The following is a 20,969-nucleotide window of genomic DNA, read 5'->3' as shown; positions in this document are numbered from 1 at the left end:
CGTTAAATAGTGATTTTTCGTTTATATCTGTTGAAATGTTTTGTCCCATTACTTGATCTCTGAATTTTATTTTTTTTCGATTTTTGGCATATACGATCTCGAAGCATATACAAACAAGTTTGACGGTTGGATCGTTGAAACTAGTTTCGTACAATGCGTATCCCATCAAAACATTAGATTCACTAACACTTGAAGTTTATTTTACTTTCATTAAGTATAACATAAGATTTTGTGGTATCCACTTGTGTCAATGTTTTAAATTGACGATCAAATTAGTTGATTGTATTGATATAGGGTTAAAGAGTGTGGCTGTAAAAATTCATCAAAATCGGAGTTAAATTAACCGTTAAATCGTGATTTTTCGTTTATATCCGTTGAAATGTTTTGTCCCGTTACTTAATCTCTATATGTTTGTTTTTTTGCAATTTTTGGTGTATGCGATCTCGAAGCATATACAAACAAGTTTGACGGTTAGATCATTGAAACTAGTTTCGTACAATGCGTATCCCATCAAGTTCAATGGTATATATATTTACAAAGTAGATTTTAATTTATTTATTTTGTACTTATAACACTTAAGAAATTGAATGATATATATATATATATATATATAATTATTGTGGGTTTTTGTTAGCAAAATATATTTTTGTGTGGTTTATTTAAAAAAAAAAATTAATTTTGAAAGGAGGAAAATCATATTTTCAGTAATTTTTATAATAATTTTGTTTTTTGAAAAAATACTTTGCGCGACCCCTTTATGTGTACGTCGCGCAAAACCACTTTGGGCGACGTCAAATTGTATAACTACGTCGCGCGAGTTGTGATAAATTTGGCAGTACAACAGTGAAAAATGGGCTTTCTTTTTTCAATTATCCCCGTAGATCCCAGATCTTGAACCCTCCCTTTTTTTTTTCCTCTTAGACCCCAAATCCCCCTCTCTTTCTTTCCCTATTTCTTTCCCCGTTGACCCCAAATCCTGTCTTTCCTCTTGGGTTGTCGAACCCAGACCTTGAACCCAAACAACAGGCCACCAGGGGAATCTCGAAGCCGACGCGAATCAAGTCCCAAAATCAAGGTAAGGGTTTCTGATTTTCGATGGGTTTTTGTTATTTAGGGTTTTTGCCACAAATTTATCTGTTACCAAATTTCTCTAATTCTGTAATACATTAGTTTGAGATGCATACGAGGTTGTGATGGGTTTTTGCTTAACTAGTTTTCTTTTAGTTGGAGATGCATACGAGGTTGTGATGGGTTTTTGCTTAACTAGTTTTCTTTGGGGTATTTATAATCGTTTTCTCTATAGTCGGTGATAGTGAATTGATATTGATTTGATTTCATGGTAAAATGCGAGTCAATAGTATGGCCTTGTTCGTATCGCGGTGATATTCTGAGTAGATGGTTTGGTAGATTGAAATGAAACACGGGGGATTATGTAGAAAAATTGTTGGAAGCAGAATACCGGGATTGTTTATTGTTCACCCCCTTTAGTGATTCCTGGTAAACCATCAGTTGTCATTCAGCTTACCAAACTTAAACATGAACACACACCTTGGCTAGTGTCCTGGGCTACAAATCTTGTCGTACAAATTATTAAGTTTCTGCACTGAGTTTTGGAGTCGCTAACGGGGTTGTCATTGAGGAGATCCCGATAGTATTATCGTGCTGAACCTTTTTATTAGTTGTGCTGTTGCTAAGCAGTAAGTAAGTATCAAGAACACTATTTATTAGCTTTTGTCCTTCTGTATTCCAATCCATTTTGTCCTCTCAATATTAATCTGTTAAAACAGAAGAAAAAAAATGAAAAAAATTATGTGTTCATAAGTGTACTCATGACTCAGTGAAAGAGTGTGAAGTGGGTGTGTAGAGTTATTCCTTGCAGCCATCATCTTGTGTTTGAAGTCCAAATTATGTTGCGAAGAAACCTTTGTTGAGGTTCATATTTGGATTTAATATTTAGATGAGCTTAATTATGATGAAATGCCTGCCATTTCAATTTATTATGTTGCGAAGAAACCTTTGTGTGCTGTTTCGTGACTCTGCTACTGGTGACCTTGCTCAGGTTCATATATATGTGTGTGTATTTTGAAGTTCATCCTTATTATAGATTGATTTGTTCCTCCTTTGAAAGATGGTTACAAGATATTGAAGTTTACTTCTTTGTTAATGTAATGGTAATTGACAGGAAAGATTGAATTGCAAGGACCAAAAGATAAGTGAAATCTTTTATGTCAGGGGTGATGGCACTGAAAGTTTTACTAGCACGCGCTCGTACATTGAGCTACTTTTTACTTTTTTCTTGGTTGACAAGCTTGGTTGTAATCCCTTTTTATTTTCCAGCACGCTTTTTACTTTTCTAATGAGTTATTGATGAGCTTATTTGAAGAAAATGGTTTCGATGTTGAAGAACTTGATTTGTGCTGCAAACAAGTTGAGAATCGGTCAACGGAGTTGGTTATGAATCGATAAACGATCCTATTTTCACTAGGGTTGTAGGTTGTGTTCTGTATGTGGATGAGGTTTGTCACTTTGATTAAACCCTATTTTCACTAGGGTTGTAGGTTGTGTTCTGTATGTGTCCTTGTATCCTGTTTGGAGTTCATCTCCCGATAGTATTATCGTGCTGAACCTTTTTATTAGTTGTGCTGTTGCTAAGCAGTGAGTAAGTATCAAGAACACTATTTATTAGCTTTTGCTCGCCTACAGGGTTGCCCACTCGAGTATAAGGAGCGGCGAGAGGATTGGGAGTGGCTCTGCACACATTTTACGGATCCAAAATTTCTGGTATGTACATAATACTTTAATAATAATTTATTGTTTTTGTTATTTTATTTAAGCTTTTTTTAATAATTTCTTTCAAATAGTCGCACTAACATATATATTGTATGTTTAACAGAACAAAGCTATTGCTGGCAAGAAAGCTCGGGACTCAAAGACACTTCTCCACCATTCCGGTTCGAAGCCCTTTTCGTATAGGGTTGAGGCACGACGTGAGGTAAAAGTATATTAATTTTGAAATTTTATACAATTTATTTTTTATTATTGATTAATAAATTTTTTTTAATGTTTTTTTTTTCTGTAGGAGGGTTCTAAGTTCCCACAGATTGACCTGTTCAAGTATGTTTACGTTCATCCCAACAATGAGAACAGTGACCAGCTTTATGTAAGTATATGTAATTGTTATTTTTCTTATTTTTATGAATCGTTCAAATATTATTTATATTTTGTTATTAAACATTATATGTTTTTTCTTTATTATTACAGGGTGATATGGTGGAAAAGAGCACTGCTATTCTCCAAGAAGCAACATCGCAGCTTCCTCCAGAGACCCCGATCGAGGACGGCAGTGTACCCAAGGATGCAGATGTTCAGATCGTGACTGAGGTCCTAGATCAGAAGTTCGGTCGTCGTCATGGTAAGGTTGTTCGGTGTACGGGGAAGGCGGGGGTTCGTGAAACGGGTGCCTCTTCTTCCAGATTGTCCACAGGAGAGGTCAATTCCTTGAAGGAGGAAGTGACAACCCTAAGAGGTCAGGTTGCGGCCCAGGGCGACCATATTAGGGCCCAGGACGAGAGGATGAATATGATTGTTCAGGCCTTAGCGATGTCCGGCCTCCAAATCCCGACGATGCTAGCACCTAATGTTGCTCCACCTTCAACTTCCCAACCATTTCGCCCAAACGATACCGAGAAGCATGATGTATTAAACTTAGAAGACTTGCAGTTTTTTATTTTTTTTGTTCGGACAAACGTACATTTTCATATATTCTATAATTAATTACTTTTTCTTGGTTTATTAATTATTGTTTAGAATTTAATTATAATATTTATTAAAAATTAAATAAAAAAAATATAAATGACAAAAAAAAAAAAAAGGTTTGCGCGACGCGGTGCCTACCTACGTCGCGCAAAGCTACTTTGAGCGACGCAGGTCCTACGTCGCTCAAAGTAGCGTCGCGCAAAGATACTTTGCGCGACGTAGGACCTGCGTCGCTCAAAGTATCTTTGCGCGACGTAGGACCTTCGTCGCGCAAAGTATCTTTGCGCGACGCAAGTAGGCACTGCGTCGCGCAAACCCTTCTTTCACTGCCTTCGCGCGACGGTTCTTGCGCGACGAAGGTACGTTTGGCTAATTTTTGGGCGACGTATTTTTGACTTTGCGCGACGACGGTCCTACGTCGCGCAAAGTCTTTTTTGTACTAGTGAACATGCTTTGGGAGTAGGCCAGACCAGTTCCCTCCGATGTGATAAACCTAGTTCGGAAACCCTAATGAACAACCGGTCCACGTCAGCACCACCAAACCTTCCCGCTGCAATCTGCAACTGAAAGGATCATAACTGTTAAACCACTAGCTGTACACCCTGGACAAAAGGAATGGTGCACATGGACACACATTCCTTTACAGCTTGTCTACCACATGGATTCTACACTTGTGTTCTGATTGCTGCATCGTGGGCAGCAAGGACATCACTTGCATTGCATTTGTTTATTGCATGCGTGTCTGTAACAGTGTATATAAATATAAACTCTGCTGTCCATTGTAAGTAGTGTAGTGAAATAATAAAACAGTTTCGAATACAAAGTTTTTCATGGTATCTAAGAGCTGACAGTCTAAACGACCAAAAGCTTTATTTTTTTTTCTCTCATGGTGTCCAGTTCAAGTCCCTCAAATCCCATTGCTTTTCCCTCTCTTCCAAATGCTTCCAACTTTCTGACTATCAAGTTGGATCGTACCAACTATCCCCTATGGCATGCCCAGATGTTGCCCTTGCTTCGTAGCAGGAATCTGGTGTCTTTTGTCGATGGAACCAACCCATATCCTCATGCCTTCTTGAAGGATGATGCTGGCCAACTCACTGATAAAGTCAATCCTGACTTTGATGCATGGATTCAGCAAGATGCTATGGTTCTCTCTTGGATCAACAGTTCGGTCCATCCCACAGTTCTTGCCTCTCTTATTGGTAAGACAAGTTCTATTTCTGCATGGACTTGTTTACGTGACAGGTATGCTTCTCAGTCTACTGGCCATCTCCTCCAATTGCGTAGTGAGCTTATGAATACCCATCGTGGTGATTCCTCTATTGCTGAGTTTCTTGATCGCATTAATTGTCTTGCCGACACTCTCTCCCTCTCTGGTTCTCCTATGACTGACTCTGATCTTGTTGCAATTATTTTAAATAATGTTGAGCCTGCTTATGAGAGTACTGTTGCTTCTGCACAAGCACGGGATGAGGCCATTACTTACAGTGCCTTGGAGGCTCTTTTTCTTGGTGCAGAGAGACATCAAAAGCTTCATACAGTGTTTGAAAATGGGCTCACTGCCCTTGCTGCTGGAAGAGGTCGTTCAGGACCTTCCTGTGGTCGCGGTGCTCCTTGCGGAGGCCGTGGTCACTTCAATAGTGGCCGTGGCCAGTTTCCTCCTCGTCCTCAAGGCCAGGAACACCATGCTCCTCCACACCGACAACCTTATGATGGCGTTTTTGGTGCTCCTCCTTCTCCAACCCAATCTGGTGGCCGTATCCAATGCCAAATATGTCGTCGTCACGGCCATTCTGCAATCGATTGTTTCAATCGCCTCAATATGGCCTATGAAGGACGTGTTCCTACTCCACGTCTCCAAGCTTATGTTGCTACTGCACCGTCTCCGGCAACTGCCTCTCCCTCTGGCATCCACAACTGGCTTTTTGACTCTGGAGCCAATGCACATATCACCAATGATTTGAATCAAGTTTCAAATCCTCGTCCTTACAATGGCACTGACAATGTTAATGGCGTGGTGGACGGATCAGGTTTGCACATTTCTCATGTTGGCACTTCTTTTATTCACATACCCCATCACTCATTTACCCTTCCCCACACCCTTCACTGCCCTAATGCTTCTACTAATGTTATTTCCATTAATCAATTTACCAAAGACAACCATTGTTCACTGACCTTATATCCCAATTCCTACCGTGTTCAGGACCTTCAAACGGGGAAGATGCTTTTGCAAGGCCGGAGTAAAAATGGTTTTTATCCATTTTTCAATTCTTCTGTGGTCAACCATGGAGTCTATGCATTTGTCGGTGTTAGAGTGTCAGATGCTATTTGGCATTCTAGGTTAGGTCACCCTGCAAGTTCTGTTTTGCGTAGTCTAATTTCCCAAAATAAATTACCTTTAACTGGTAATGCAACCTACGACTTTTGTTCATCATGTCCCCTTGGCAAAAGTCATAAGTTGCCTTTTAATTTATCTTCTTCCCAGTCATCGTTTCCTTTGGAATTAATACATTCAGATGTATGGATTTCTTCTTCTTATTCAATTAATGGTTACAAGTATTATGTTGTTTTTGTGGATGATTTTTCTTGTTATGCATGGCTCTATCCTTTAAAATTAAAGTCTGATGTTTTTCAAACCTTTGTTAATTTCAAAAAGCTTGCAGAAAATATGTTCAACACCAAAATTAAATTTTTTCAATCTGATGGTGGATGAGAGTTTGTCAATTCCTCTTTTAAACACTTTTTCTCTCAACATGGCATTCATCATAGACTCAGTTGTCCTCATCATCCTGAGCAAAACGGTCTCGCGGAACGCAAACATCGTCATCTTGTTGAAATTGGCTTAACTTTACTTGCTCATGCGTCTCTCCCTCACACTTTTTGGGATGACGCTTTTCAAACTGCAAATTATCTCATTAATTGTCTTCCCACCAAAATCTTGAATGGCGTCTCTCCTTTCCAAAAACTGTTTTCAAAATCACCCCAGTATGATTTTCTCAAAGTATTTGGTTGTGCTTGTTTTCCCTATTTACGTCCTTATACTGATTCTAAACTTAAGTTTCGATCAAAACAATGCATTTTCTTAGGATACTCATTAAATTATCAAGGTTATAAATGTTATGATCCTACCACTGGCAAGTCTTTTCTGTCTCGTCATGTTGTTTTCAATGAAAAGAGTTTTCCATCTAAAGAACTTGCTCCTCCGACCTTGTCAAACCCTCGTCCGTTGGACCATGTCCTCGACATTGATACCTTCCATTACACCCAACCACTGACCTTTCCTTCCCTTCCAACACCGATTGTCGCCACCTCCCTCCCTCAATCCCTACCACTACCTACCCCAGACTCCCATTCTCACCCATCAACTTCCACTCCTCACGTGAATATTGAACCTGCCAACACCACTTCACATACTGTTCCTTCCACTCATCCCATGATCACGCGTGGTCAACAAGGAATTCGAAAACCAAATCCCATATATGCTTGCATCACTAATGTTACTAATACTTTGGTTGAGCCCACATGTTTCTCACAGGCAAATAAGTCTCCACAATGGCGCCAAGCCATGGCGGATGAATTCAACACCTTACAGTGTACTGGCACTTGGACTTTGGTACCCTACAAGTCATCTATGAACGTGTTACCAAATAAATGGCTGTATCGCATCAAAACAAACTCTGATGGTTCCATTGAGCGTTTTAAAGCTCGCCTAGTTGCCAATGGCTTTCATCAGCAAGAGGGCATTGATTTCTGCGAAACCTTCAGTCCGGTGGTCACACATGCCACCATTCGGCTCATTCTCTCTATTGCTCTTCACTTTCAGTGGCCTATCCGCCAACTTGATGTTCAAAATGCCTTCCTTCATGGCACGTTGAATGAGGAAGTTTATATGCGTCAACCTGCAGGGTTCGTTGATCCACAGTTTCCCTCTCATGTGTGTCGACTTCGACGGTCTCTCTATGGTTTGAAACAAGCACCCCGTGCTTGGTTTCAATGTTTTTCCCAGAAACTAGAACACTTGGGCTTCACTGCTTCCCAAGCTGACTCGTCTCTCTTCACCTATTTTGATGGCTCAACAATCATTTATCTTCTCATCTATGTGGATGACATTTTAATCACAGGGAACAACAATGCTCACTTGTCTCAGTTTATCACACAGCTTGGTACTCATTTTGCAATGAAAGATCTTGGGCCCTTACACTACTTCTTGGCGATGGAGGTTTCCCGGACGCCTTCTGCTTTCTATCTCACTTAATCCAAGTATATTTTGGAGCTTCTACAGAAAACTAATATGGCTGATGCCAAGCCTATCTCAACGCCAATTCCCAGTGGTAAATGCTTGAGTTTATATGATGGTGAGCCTCTCTCAGATGGATCTTCTTTTCGCAGTGTTGTGGGCGCCCTTCAATACCTTCTATTTACACGTCCTGATATTGCTTATGCTGTCAACCAAGTATGTCAGTTCATGCACTCTCCAACTACTGCGCATTGGGCTGCAGTCAAACGCATCTTACGGTATTTGAAAGGCACACATGATCACGGCTTACTTTACAAACCCAGTCCTCTCACTCTCACTGCCTTCGCTGACGCTTATTACGCTGGCGACCCTGATACCCGTCGTTCCACTGGCGGTCACTGCATATTTCTTGGCAATAATTTAATTTCCTGGAGTTCGAAAAAGCAACGTGGAGTATCACGGTCTAGCACAGAGGCAGAGTATCGTCAACTTGCCTATACTTCTGCTCATCTCTCATGGTTTCGCAATCTTTTCCGTGATTTATATCTTCCATTACAGCCACCTCGTCTCTGGTGTGACAATATCAGCGCCATTGCTGTTGCTTCCAATCCTGTTTATCAAGCTCGCATGCGCCATGTTGAAGTGGATTATCACTACATCCGGGACAAGGTCATTCGCAAGGAAATAGAAGTTGGTTATGTAGCTACCACAGATCAAATTGCCGATTTTTTAACCAAGGGTTTGTCCTCTGTCCGCTTTCATTATCTTATCTCCAAGCTTCCTGTTCGTCAACGCCCCGTCAGCTTGCGGGGGCGTGATAAACCTAGTTCGGAAACCCTAATGAACAACCGGTCCACGTCAGCACCACCAAACCTTCCCGCTGCAATCTGCAACTGAAAGGATCATAACTGTTAAACCACTAGCTGTACACCCTGGACAAAAGGAATGGTGCACATGGACACACATTCCTTTACAGCTTGTCTACCACATGGGTTCTGCACTTGTGTTCTGATTGCTGCATCGTGGGCAGCAAGGACATCACTTGCATTGCATTTGTTTATTGCATGCGTGTCTGTAACAGTGTATATAAATATAAACTCTGCTGTCCATTGTAAGTAGTGTAGTGAAATAATAAAACAGTTTCGAATACAAAGTTTTTCACGATGTACCTTTTTGTGGCGGTGAGTGAAGGGTTGTGGGACGGTGGTTCTGCGTGTGGAAGGCTCTATAAAATTAGGTGCCTGAGTGGATTTAATATGCCCTGCAAGGGTGGTGCTACTGTGGAGGTGAAGGTGGTCGACCTTTGCCGTCAATCTCCTTGCCCTTCTACCATAGCCATGTCAACCGATGCTTTTGCAGCCATCTCACACTCACCTTCTACACGAATCAACATCGAATATGTCCAGTAAATATCTAAATTTTCCACTCCCTTATAATTCTAATGTTGGTTTCCTTATATCTATGTACGTATAAATATATGTATATATATATACACACACACACATGTACACACACTAATATACATGTCGATGGTTTGATAAGTGCAGGATCTGAAATCAGCTGAACCAGATCTATATGCTGATCACATACAGCTGAGGATATTTCTCAAAGAACTCTCTCCGACGGCCAACGCTTCTAATTCTTAAAACTTAGCTCTCATCCTTCAACTGTATTATATAATAATGGTCGATAATACTTTCAACTGTATTATCTCTTACTTCAACTGTATTAAATAGGATGTTTTTTCATATGTTTAATCTTTATTGTTTCCTTGTTGGTACTGAAATCTGTTAAAATTGAAGTGTTTTTCTAGAATGACTTCCCACATACCAAACAACTTATATTAATTCCTTGTTTGTGGCTGTCTTGGAAACCCACATGTTTTCATGGTGCGGTGGCACTCCTTTATGCTTCGGTTTTCCTTCCACACCATAGTTTTCAATTGCATTGATAACTAGATGTGGCTTATACTTTTGAGTTAGTTTTTTCATCTTTCCTTTTGGCTGTACTGTTCATGCTCTAGGTGAGAGTGTTGTAACTTGTAAGCTTATTTCCTTGTTAGTGAAAGTTGATTCATCTTCACTGAGTTCCGTTCTTTCTCTTCACTGTTGGTTGTAAATTTGGTGTCTGCACTAACTGTGAAGCAATACTCGGAGGTTGGAATATTGTCTAGACATGTCTTAGTCTCAAATTTATAGCTTTTGTACAATTAATTTGAAAACAGCACGGAGGGTTTGTGAATTTCGAGTCTTGATTTGTCATACAATAGCTTGTTGATTACTTATTCTAATACTAGTTCCTCTTATTCTTCCTTCCCTCAACTTACGACATTGAAATTGTCTTCTGGAAAGTTGAGAACATTTCCTGATTTCTTGAGAAATCAATCAAAATTAAGCACTTTGGACCTTTCAGCAAACCTGATCCATGGTGAAATAACCAACTGGATTTGGAAGTTGAGCAGTCTTTAGTCAATCAAATCTTTCTTGCAACTCTCTGGTAAATCTACCAGGTCCTGTGGTGCTGGCATATCAAATTGAGCTTTCTCAACTGATTCCGATGGCTGTATTGGCAGCAAAGAATCCTAACCAACTCCAACCAATTCTCTCTGTGAAAAAAGGGGAGGCATGTTGTATTCCCATCCTCCATTGCATTGGTGGTAAAGGTGGCAATGGTGGCATGTCTTCCAGATTGACCACAGTAGCTTCAGGGGCCAGGACTGATCTAGGAAGGGTAGAATCTAATGGTTCCAGCGTTTGCTTCATAACTTCAAGTTCCTGGCCTAATGGTAACTCTGATGTTAAAGCTTGGCTTGGAAGATATTCAGGATGAGATTCCAGGGAAGCATCCAGCATACTTCCTGTTTGATGTGCTCCGCAAATGGTAACTGGTTGGATTTCTCCGACTCCATACGGTTTTGAGACCCTGTGTCCGTGAAGCATCCTGCTGCTGGTGTTAGGCATCTGTGGAGCATCCTGCTGCTATGTTAAGCCATGTGCCTGCCAGGCATCCTGCTGATCTATCAGACCATGTATCTATCCTTGCTTGTTGAAGCAGATGTCCTCTTTGAGTGTTCTTGTTTTTCGATCCAATCCTTTTTGTGGACGCGTTGGATGCAACAAAACCAGTGGTACTTGGCCAAAGCTTCAAAGACATAGCTCGCAACAATTTTGGTGGTGAATTACTAGGAAGATGCTTGAGAACCTGGCAAGCAATGATGGCTGGTGAAGATGATGCCTGAGTCAAAAATTAATCACATACGATTTGAAGTTCTACGGTTCAGTCAGGTATTCTATCAGGATGCTATAACAGTTACCAATAAAGGACTGGAAATGGGTTGGTAAAGATTCTAATTGTTTTAAGCTACATTGACATCTCATGCAACAAGTTTAGTGGAGTGGGAGGGGTTATTCTTCATATTTTTTTTCTTAATTTTTACTTTGTTCGTGTGATACGTTCATAAAATTATAAACCCCAAAATGCCGGCAAGGACTTTCATCAAACATGTGGTGAGCCATTAAACGGAAAGGGATCATTTCCGGATCCCTTCCTTCTAATCCTCATGACCCACAAATCGAGACCTTTGAAATTTGATCCAACAGCTAAAAACAGGAAGTTTCATTAAAAGTTATAATAGCTTTAACCGTTGGATCAAATTTGAAAGATCTGGTTTTGTGGGTCATGAGGATTAAAACGAGAGGATGCCTTTCCCCATTAAACTAGTACACCAAATAAGCGGCTAAAAGTGGAAATTTATAGGGTAAGTACGTGAACAGAAATGCGCCATTCTATCCCTCCCTCCCTAATAGAACTTCTTTGTCAATAAAAAAAAAAAAGTTGAAAATTGACCCAAAAAAAAAAAAAGGCTAAAAAACTATTTAATCTCTTATTACAACAAGAAAAAGAAGGTAGGGGTGAAAACATAATTTCACAAAACAAAATTTTGCTTTTATTTTTTGTTTAAGCTTCACCTACAATTGATTTTAAAGAAAACTAATGAAAAAGACTTGAAAATGATAAGGACAAAATAAAATGGTAAAATGAATAGTACCATGATTGACTTTTTAGTGTAAAAATGTGGTTTTTCGTTAAAGTGAACAATACATGAAGTTTTTCATTAAAGTTTCCTTGATTTTAATATCTCTAATTCTCAGAAAATAAAAAATAAACTTCTCTTCCTCTCTCCAGTTCCACTTTCTCTCTCATTTTTCCCTCTCTCATTCAATTTTAAAAACAAAAATAAAAAATTTCACACACTTTGTGGTCATGTACTAGTTTTTTTAATAAACGATATTATTCATATTAAGGAGGGTGAGCTTAGCCTCGTACTTGTGCTATAGTGTGGTTCAAGTTCGCTTTTGACGGGAATCGAATCCAAAAAGGGAAATTTTATTTAAACCCATGCAACCTCTTTTTACACCCAACTTAAAATTTTGAATGTTAATTGTCTATTTTACCCTATTGCATAATTACTATTAAGTACAAAATGAAATTAATAATAAATCTCAAATTTATCAATAAACCCAAACACTATAATTAAACCCTACGATCATTCTTTGTTTATCCTACGTTCATTCTGACTAAATACAATCCTATTCTATTTTACAAATACAATCTTGGAAGATGATTTTACAATTGAAAGCTTTCCGGAAAATAAAGGACTAAGAGTGCTGCATGGCATGATATGATTCTCGAGTCGAGGAATATGTGAATTGCCTTACGATTAGTATCAGTTCTTCACTTTTGGGATTATCCCAGTCAGTTGCTTCATCTTTGGCATTTAAGTATCAAAGTTGTGTTCGAATGGAGATGGTAAAGTTGAGTTCTCTCAAGAAATTTTAAATGGTGTCAGAATTCGCATTCTATTGGGGCCATCACCGGATTTGCTGTTGCAATAGTTTTCACATGGAGGCTACTTAGATCACCCGGTGGACCACAAAGAAGGCAACCAAAGCGGCAGGCACCTGCATGTTGTGAAAATTTCGTGGTGAAGTTATGGAACCTCTGGGTTTTACTTTTAGATGTTTCTGTACTTCACGATTAAAACTGCTAAGCTTCAAATGTTCAATAATGGCTAATAATTGGTACATGATACCCTGTGAAATAATTTAATGTCCCGAGAATTTGTTTGATTTTATAGGGGTGACAATTTGAATCAACAAATTCACCCTTTTAAGCTTATCTGTAGGTAACTTGTCGTTTACTCGGAGTAGTCCTTGAGGAAAGTACCCCAGAGGAACTTCAGGTGGTCTACTTGTTCTCTATAAATTTGTATGAGTACATTTGAATTCAATCATTTTACAATTGAAAACGTTTCGGAAAATAAAGGACTAAGAATGCTGCATGGCATGATATGATTGAATTGCCTTGATATATATATATATTTGTTCATCTACTTTGGTTGAATAAAAGAATCGAGAATAAAGCTGTTACATTTTTCATTCTTCGAAAAAAAAAAAAACTTTGAAGCAATTGTTGAAGAAATGGGTGTAAAAATAAATCCACATATTAAATTGGGTTTATGGGGTACATTAGGTATTAAATTTGGGTTTAGAGAGATATTAATAGTTTAGTTAAAAATCAAATGGAAGCAAAGAGTAAGTTGGGTGTAGAAATATGTTAGATGGGTTTAAATAAAATTTCTCATCTAAAAACTCTCACTGACAAATGAAGAGCAACAATAATAGACAGTAGTTACAAAGTGACAAGTGTTGGAAATTGTTAGATTTGCTACGCGTACGGTTCCTGCCCGTGGGTCTTGCGACGGAGTCATTGTTGGACCTTAAACCGTTAAAACGAACACTGTTTGGGCCATATAAAATGCATCTGGGCTTACTATATGCCCAATGGGCAATTGGAAAGAATCGGTAAATGCGATTTTGCCTACAAAAAAGAAGAAAAACATTTCGGTTAGGTAAAAATGTTTTTAATATTAGGAATCAATCATGTTTTTTTCTTTACTTCTTATATGATTGAAGCTACACATTAAATTTATTCACCCGAAAAAATTAGAGGAAATGAACTTCACTTTTGTTTGACAATAGAAGGCAAAATGGTAAGTTTGGTAATCTAATTTCTACATTTCACATTTTTTTTGGTTAGAGAGAAAAATGACTCTGTAACCAACTACAAATAAATAAATAAACTTTGAAAACAACAACTATAAAAAGATACACTAACCTGTTTCCACTTGACATGTGCCTTGTGCATTCTTAGTAGCTTTCTCATGTCTAATGTTGTTACTAAATATTATTTTTCAATTTTTTTTGAATTGTCTTATGATTTGTTATATAAACTTAAATTTTAAGTGATTTATCATATCAAATTTTGAAAACAATTAATTTGTCATCTCACCCTAGCTCCTTTAAGTTTTCTATCCAAAATAAACGATGTTCAAGGCACATGACTTATTTTCAAGGTTCTTTGGAACATTTCAACTGCCTTTTATTTTTAACGAACATGATTAACCACGTTGAATTCTCAAAGCTTGTAATTAGTTAAGCTTCATGTTAGTGAGCCTAATGTACTATTTTAATAGTTCACCATAAGTTCATGAAAAATAATTTATCGCCCACCCTAGCGTACATATATCTTTGTATAAATAAATAAACTTATGAAAAATGAGGTTAAAGGTCCAAAATAACATTCTTTTGGATGAAAAACTTAACATAATTAGTGTGAGATGACAAATTAATGATTTCAGAAAATTCGTATGACAAATTGCTTAAAATTTTAGTACAAATGACAAATTAAAAATATGTATAAATTTATATGACATTTCAAAAATTTCCGCTATTATTTTATTTTCTAAAAACATCTTCAAATGAGATGTCAAAAAGTTCACATCAGCAATAACGGTAAAAAAAAAAACATCACCAGTGTTTTCCCACCGAATTGCCAATTCCTATGTGACATGACATGAAATGGTGGCAGATGAAGTGACAGCTGCTTCAAATCTATTTTTAGAAATTAATAATAGCTTTTCATAATTTTTATTCTTATCTTTTGTTTAAAAAAATACTAGTTACAACTATAAAAGTAAATAATGTAATAAATAATGGTTTACATTTGACATATCAGTTGGATAACAAAATTAAAAAAAAAGATCAATGTGCTACATATTTATAAGCCTTTAAACTTAAATTTTATGTTTAAAATTTGAAATCTCCTTTGAAGATACTCTAAACAGTTATATATAGGGAAATCTAGGTCGGCTTATTATTTTTTGACAGTTTTTCAGAATTATTTTTTTTATTTTTTATTTTTCATACAAGTGCTATATATTGGGAAATCTAGGTCGGCTTGTGATTATGATTTCAATTACACTACATCAATAATATGGTTAAAGCGACCTGTCAAATCCACCCAGCACAATCTGATGGACCATCGCCTCATTTTCACTCAAAACAGATTAGGGTTAGATACGCCTTAGTGCTCATGCACAATGGCACAATGGTTAGGAGTGGACATGGGTGGGTTGAGCCGCGTTAATCCTCAACCCATTAGAGCAACTCCATCCTTAAAAATGCACTGGTACTCAGTCCATTTAATCCATTCAAATAAATAGTGATTGACCATAATGAACAATAATTGGCAAAATGCATCTTTTACCTCTAAAAATGCGCTGGCACAAAGTCTAAAAATACGTTGGCACAAATGCATCTCCAACCCTACAAAATGTGCTAGCATCCAACCCATTTAAAATATTATTAATTTTTTTATAAAATAATAAAAAAATTAGTTTTAATTTCGGATATGATTTTTAACCAATCTTGTCACGTAACGTGTCATTATCCGAAATGACACATCTCGACCCAGAATGTCCACCTGGACTTCGACTCGAGCTGTGTTGGCAGACACCTGGAGGGTGACGAAGCCATAAAATGTGGTGGTGTGGAAAATGTGAATAAATTTAAACCTAAAAGTGCCTAAATGTAAGAGTGTGCTTGTGAGCGGGAATGGACTCAATTCATACATGATGTCAGAGCATAAGGAAAGTATAGTAAAGGTAGGATAAGAATTATACAGTTGAAGGTAATCACTTTTACCAAAGTTTGCCAAGAATCCTCATCAATACGAAAGCTCAAGTTTGCCAAGAATCCTCATCAACATGAAAGCTCAGCCACTAAAACCTGGAGGGGCGAAAAACAAGGGTGAGTGGGCCAAAAATAAAGTTTTATAAAAATATTTTCGAAAACATAATAACCCCTTGCTATAAAACAAGTATAGTTTCCAAAATATACATACTACATATAGTAAGAAAATGCTTACCGTAACCTGCAATATCTCAAGAATTCAATTCGTCACCATTTTTCGTAATCACAATATCTCACATACATAAGCATATCATATCGAGTGCTCATCGAAATATGCTGACACATGAGTTCATGCAAAGGTATTCTGATATAAACAAGACTAAGTGTAATAATGATTTACGCTCTAGTACTACAATCACATGAAGATTGGCGCTATGCGCATCACATGCGAGTCCTAATTGCCTATAGCAATCTAGGACAAGACTGGCACCTACAATGAATCCAAAGTGAGCATACGGTGCGATGTGAACATACACGTGAAAGACTGGCCTTAGCCCGGGCGAGTACCAACACCAATGCAGCACACGATGAGCAGAAAATATAATCATGATCATATAATAGTAATCGATAATTCTAATGAACCATAACACTATTCATGGCCGCAAATATAATTAAAGCATCTCATACTAGTATGCATACCTATGCATTCCGCAAAATTGAGAATAATTTAGTAAATTTCGTCATTTCGCTAATTCTTATAAGCATTAGTCTAATCCGGGCATACGTAAGAAATTATTTTTCAAACATATAAATGGAAACTATATAAATATAAAATATTTAAAAGCAAAGACCCACTCATAGTTATTGGCAAGGTCGCAGTCGTTCAAACTAGAAAAGCTGGAGTCACCGATAATAATCGTACCTAAGCATAACATTGGGGCCCGTTAGTAAAACTCAACTTAAACAATCAAATTTGAGAAAACGGAGTGCAAATTTGGAATCAGGGTATCAAAATACGCTAAGAAGGGTCCCTGAAAATTTTTACAAAAAGTCAACAGTCAACCCTAAAAGTGAACCGAGACGTCCTGATGGTCAACTATGCTAAAACCTCGAAATTTCACTAAATGGATGTCAAAAATGGACTCGGACCGTCAAAATTAGTCTAGCAAGGTTTCCGAGAAAATTTTGAAAATGTCAACTAACAGTCAACGGTTAACTTTAACAGAATATTTCCTCATCAGAAGGAATATTCTGTTAAGGTTACTTGGGAGTTAATGGAATATTCCAAGGGGAATATCCTCTAATTTCATAAATGGACTTGGACAAAGACCCAAAGGTTTGGGCCGGATTTGGGCTTAGACCCCTTTTTTTTTTTGCAGATTTTCTAGGATGAATTCAAATGCTCCGTTCAGATGTATTTCACAACCAAATTTTGCCCATAATATATTAGAACGAAGCTAGGAAAGTGTACAACAAGATTATACCTACTTGAAGCCCAATGGTTGCCGAAGATGATCAGAAAATGGCATGAAAGACGATTGGTCCGTCGGAAATTAGGAAAATTGGCTGGAAAACTGGACAAACTTTAAACGTCCATAACCTTGTCAACACTTAATGAAATTGAGTGATCCAAATCATACCTCGGGATGAGAGGAAGAGATTGGTAACCTCCTCAATGGCTAATTCGCCGTGGTTTGGTCGGAAAATGGCTTGAAAGCCTCGGAGGTCGCCGAAAACTGGGTAAACTTTAAATGTTTATAACTTCTTCAATTCTTAACCAAAATCGATAATCTTTATATGGAAATAAAGCTTAGAAAGAGAAGAACAAGTTTATACCTTTTGAAAGTCCAAGAAGTGGGCGAAATTGGACTGAAAATGGCTTGAAAGCTCTCGGACCTTTTTTCGATGTTTCGAAACTCAATCGATTTCGATTATGTTTATGTGGATGGACTTGTGAGGATGAGAGAATTATGATGGTGGTGTTTTGAAGCTTGTTTTTCTGTGTTTGATGATTTTTCTTCGGTTTGCAGAGAGAAGGGAATGGTACAGGTTGAAGGAGAAGAAGAGAGAGTTAGGTGATAGAGATGAGAGTGTTTCCACAAAATGGGGAAAAAAGAGAAGGAGACACGGGGTGAGGGAGAATAGTGGAGTGTGGGCCCCACTTGGCACACAGCCCAAAGCCATAAAATATATAAAAAGAACAAGATATCCCTGTGACGTGAAATTACAAATTTACCCCAAATATTCAGTGCTTTGTAGAATCTTCGTTGTAACTCCGAATTCCGTTTTGTTTGCATCTACACGTTAGTACTACAAGGATTTTTTTTTAAAAGGATGAGTCATACATCTCTCTAAACAATGGTTAGCGGAAGTCAAAGTCCTTGCCTCTAGGGGCATTTTCGTCAATTCACACTTTTAAAATTTATAAAATCGTAGTATTAGGGACGGGTTGTCACACGAAAGTACCATTTTGTGGATAGATTTTTGATAAGATTTTCAACCAATTCCGATGCGCCACGTGTCATTATCTGTTTACAAGAATTTAGCCAAGACTTCGATCAGATTTTCAGCCAATCTTATCACGCCACGTGTCATTATCCAAACGTACTATTTTGTGGATAAATTTCTGATAAAATTTTCAACCAATCCCAGCGCGTCACGTGTCATTATTTGTTTACAATAATTTAGTCAATATTTTGGTAAGATTTTCAACCAATCACGTAGTGCCACGTGGCATTGTCCAGAACCTCATCCTTTTTTTTTGTCCATAAAAACCCTACATCCATCCTCATTCATACACCAAACTCAATCATTCTTTTTTAGCTCAGAATTATTCTTCATCGTTTTTAAATCTTGAGTTCTTACAATGTATTTTTCAAGGAGATTGTATGAAATCGATGAGTAACAGAAAAAATTGTTGGCACAACATGAATAATTGTTCAATCTTGAGGAAGGTGGAGATGAGACTTTTGCAATGGAAGAGGATGAGGATGATGAACATAGAAGGCAGATGGCCTCACATTCCTATCGTGTCATGGAAGCTGTAGGTTAGATATCCAAACCCAGATTTGCCGCAAACTTGGATAGAAAGAGGGAAAGATGAGGTAAAAATCTCTTGGAAGATTATTTTATCCCCAACAGTTTATTCCTTGATTATATTTTTAGACGTCATTTTAAAATACAACGAAGTTTGTTCGACAAAATCATGAGTGCTATTTGCAACCATGATCCATACTTTGTGAAAAAAAGAGAGGATGTTTTTCATGTTCCAGGTCTTCTTCCTAAGCAAAAAATTATTGCTGTCTTGCAGATGCTTGCATATGGAGATCTACAGATTAAGTGGATAAGATAGCGAGGATGAGAAAATAAACTGTTCTAGAGTCCCTGATGCAGTTTTACTCCACAATCAAAGCCCTTTACAACAATGAGTACCTCCGGAAACCCACGCCAAAGGACTTACGAAAGCTTCTAAAGAAGGGTGAGATGCGATGCTTTCCTGGCGTGATTGGAAGCATCGACTGTATGCATTAGACTTGGAAAAATTGTCCAAGTGCGTGGAAAGGAGCTTATGGCGAAAAAAAGGAGTCACCAATATCATTTGGAAGCAGTGGCTTCATTTGATACATGGATTTGACATGCTTTTTTTGGTGTTCCAGGAGCTCAAAATGACATTAATGTCCTTGGCCAATCTCTAGTGTTCGATGAGGTGCTGCAAGGAAAAGCACCGAGAGTCACATATTAGGTCAATGACCATAAATACGAAGGAGCATACTACCTAGCAGATGACATATACCCAAGGTGGACAATGTTTGTCAAAACAGTGCCACATTCACAAAGTGAAAAAGAAAAACACTTCCCAAAATGTCAAGAGGGGTGTAGGAAGGATGTGGAGCATTGTTTTGGTATCCTGCAAACTCGTTGGACAATTTTCAGGCCTACTGCCAGAATGTTTGATGTTGAGGCTTTTCGATCCATCATGATGACGTGTATTATTCTTCACAACATGATTGTGGAAGATGAGTATGATTATGATGTCATCGATGAATACGAGCCAAACACGATGAACAACTCAAGAAAACGTATCTATTGTGCTCATGATTGCACCGAAGATCCGGTGCAACACGAGCCATTGGAACGGGATGGACGTTACAATCAATTGATCGTTGAGTGGTACACTTCAATGCAAGAGCCATACATGCACTTAAGTCGTCAAAGTGACTTGATTGAGTACCATGGGGATTGCAACAAGGTGAAGAAAATTAAAAGGAGCTTGTGGTGGAAGAATAAAGTTCTTAGTTTATTTGATGTTTTTTTTTTAAGTTTATTTGGTGAGTTTATGTATTTTTATTTGATGTGTTTTTTTTAAGTTTTTTTGGTGAGTTTATGTAATTTTATTTGGTGTGTTTAAATAAAGTACTAAAAATAAATAAGAAATTACATCTAGTATTAAAAATAAGTAAATACGTAATAAATTATACAAAGTCTGAGGAGCTAGAATATGTGGTGCTAGGATCTTTGTTGCTAGGATATGTGTAGCTAGAACCCCTTGACTTGTTTCCTCGTCTCTTGAATGCCACGTCTCTTTTTTTCGATGTCCAAAAATATTTAGAATTCAGAGACATTCCTACTAGAAGCTTGTTCATAGTGTCACAATCTGCTTGAGCCGTCATTTCTTCTCAAAGCATCTGGCTTTCTTGATTAAGTATTTCTCTTTGTCTCTCATTGGCCGCATCACATCTCTCAGTAGCTGCTAAGATTGCTTCCATAGTCGCAGCTTTTGTCTCATCTCTAGCCGCTTCCCGTGCTATGTTCAGTTCACCTTGGCGAGCAAGTTCGTCCATATATTTTGTGTAGTCATTTTTGGAAGAACTCATTTTTTTCTTTGGTTAGGTATTTATAGAAAAATTTTATATATTTTTTTATTTTTTCTGTATTTTTAAACA

The 20,969-nt window shown here is 37.8% G+C and overlaps 2 protein-coding genes and 1 long non-coding RNA gene across 3 annotated transcripts; all 3 read left to right on the top strand.

Annotated features, from left to right (window-relative positions):
* Nucleotides 1–968: 968 nt before the first annotated feature.
* Nucleotides 969–3,792, top strand: LOC114819944 (uncharacterized). The gene is made up of 5 exons (XM_029089682.2): nt 969–1,075; nt 2,704–2,781; nt 2,894–2,992; nt 3,080–3,160; nt 3,262–3,792. The coding sequence occupies exon 5, from the start codon at nt 3,268–3,270 to the stop codon at nt 3,772–3,774; it is 507 nt and encodes a 168-aa protein (XP_028945515.1). The 5' UTR covers nt 969–1,075; nt 2,704–2,781; nt 2,894–2,992; nt 3,080–3,160; nt 3,262–3,267; the 3' UTR covers nt 3,775–3,792.
* Nucleotides 3,793–4,756: 964 nt separating this feature from the next.
* Nucleotides 4,757–8,011, top strand: LOC139189897 (uncharacterized). The gene is made up of 2 exons (XM_070809163.1): nt 4,757–5,786; nt 6,843–8,011. The coding sequence occupies exons 1-2, from the start codon at nt 4,757–4,759 to the stop codon at nt 8,009–8,011; spliced, it is 2,199 nt and encodes a 732-aa protein (XP_070665264.1).
* Nucleotides 8,012–9,115: 1,104 nt separating this feature from the next.
* LOC103423496 (uncharacterized) lies at nt 9,116–9,739 on the top strand. The gene is made up of 2 exons (XR_003767286.2): nt 9,116–9,398; nt 9,541–9,739. It is a non-coding gene; the product is annotated as an uncharacterized lncRNA (long non-coding RNA).
* Nucleotides 9,740–20,969: the final 11,230 nt, after the last annotated feature.

The sequence above is a fragment of the Malus domestica genome, chromosome 12 (genome assembly GCF_042453785.1).
Source record: "Malus domestica chromosome 12, GDT2T_hap1".
Lineage (NCBI taxonomy): Eukaryota > Viridiplantae > Streptophyta > Magnoliopsida > Rosales > Rosaceae > Malus > Malus domestica.
The sequence above is the reverse complement of the archived record's forward strand: the minus strand, read 5'-3'. Positions and strand labels throughout refer to the sequence as shown.

What these genes read in the sequence shown, in the direction of transcription:
- LOC114819944 (XM_029089682.2), top strand. Translation starts at nt 3,268, where the DNA reads ATGGTGGAAAAGAGCACTGCTATTCTCCAAGAAGCAACATCGCAGCTT.
- LOC139189897 (XM_070809163.1), top strand. Translation starts at nt 4,757, where the DNA reads ATGTTGCCCTTGCTTCGTAGCAGGAATCTGGTGTCTTTTGTCGATGGA. An exon ending in TGGCGTGGTGGACGGATCAG is followed by an intron (nt 5,787 to 6,842) that starts GTTTGCACATTT and finishes GCATTTTCTTAG; the next exon opens with GATACTCATTAAATTATCAA.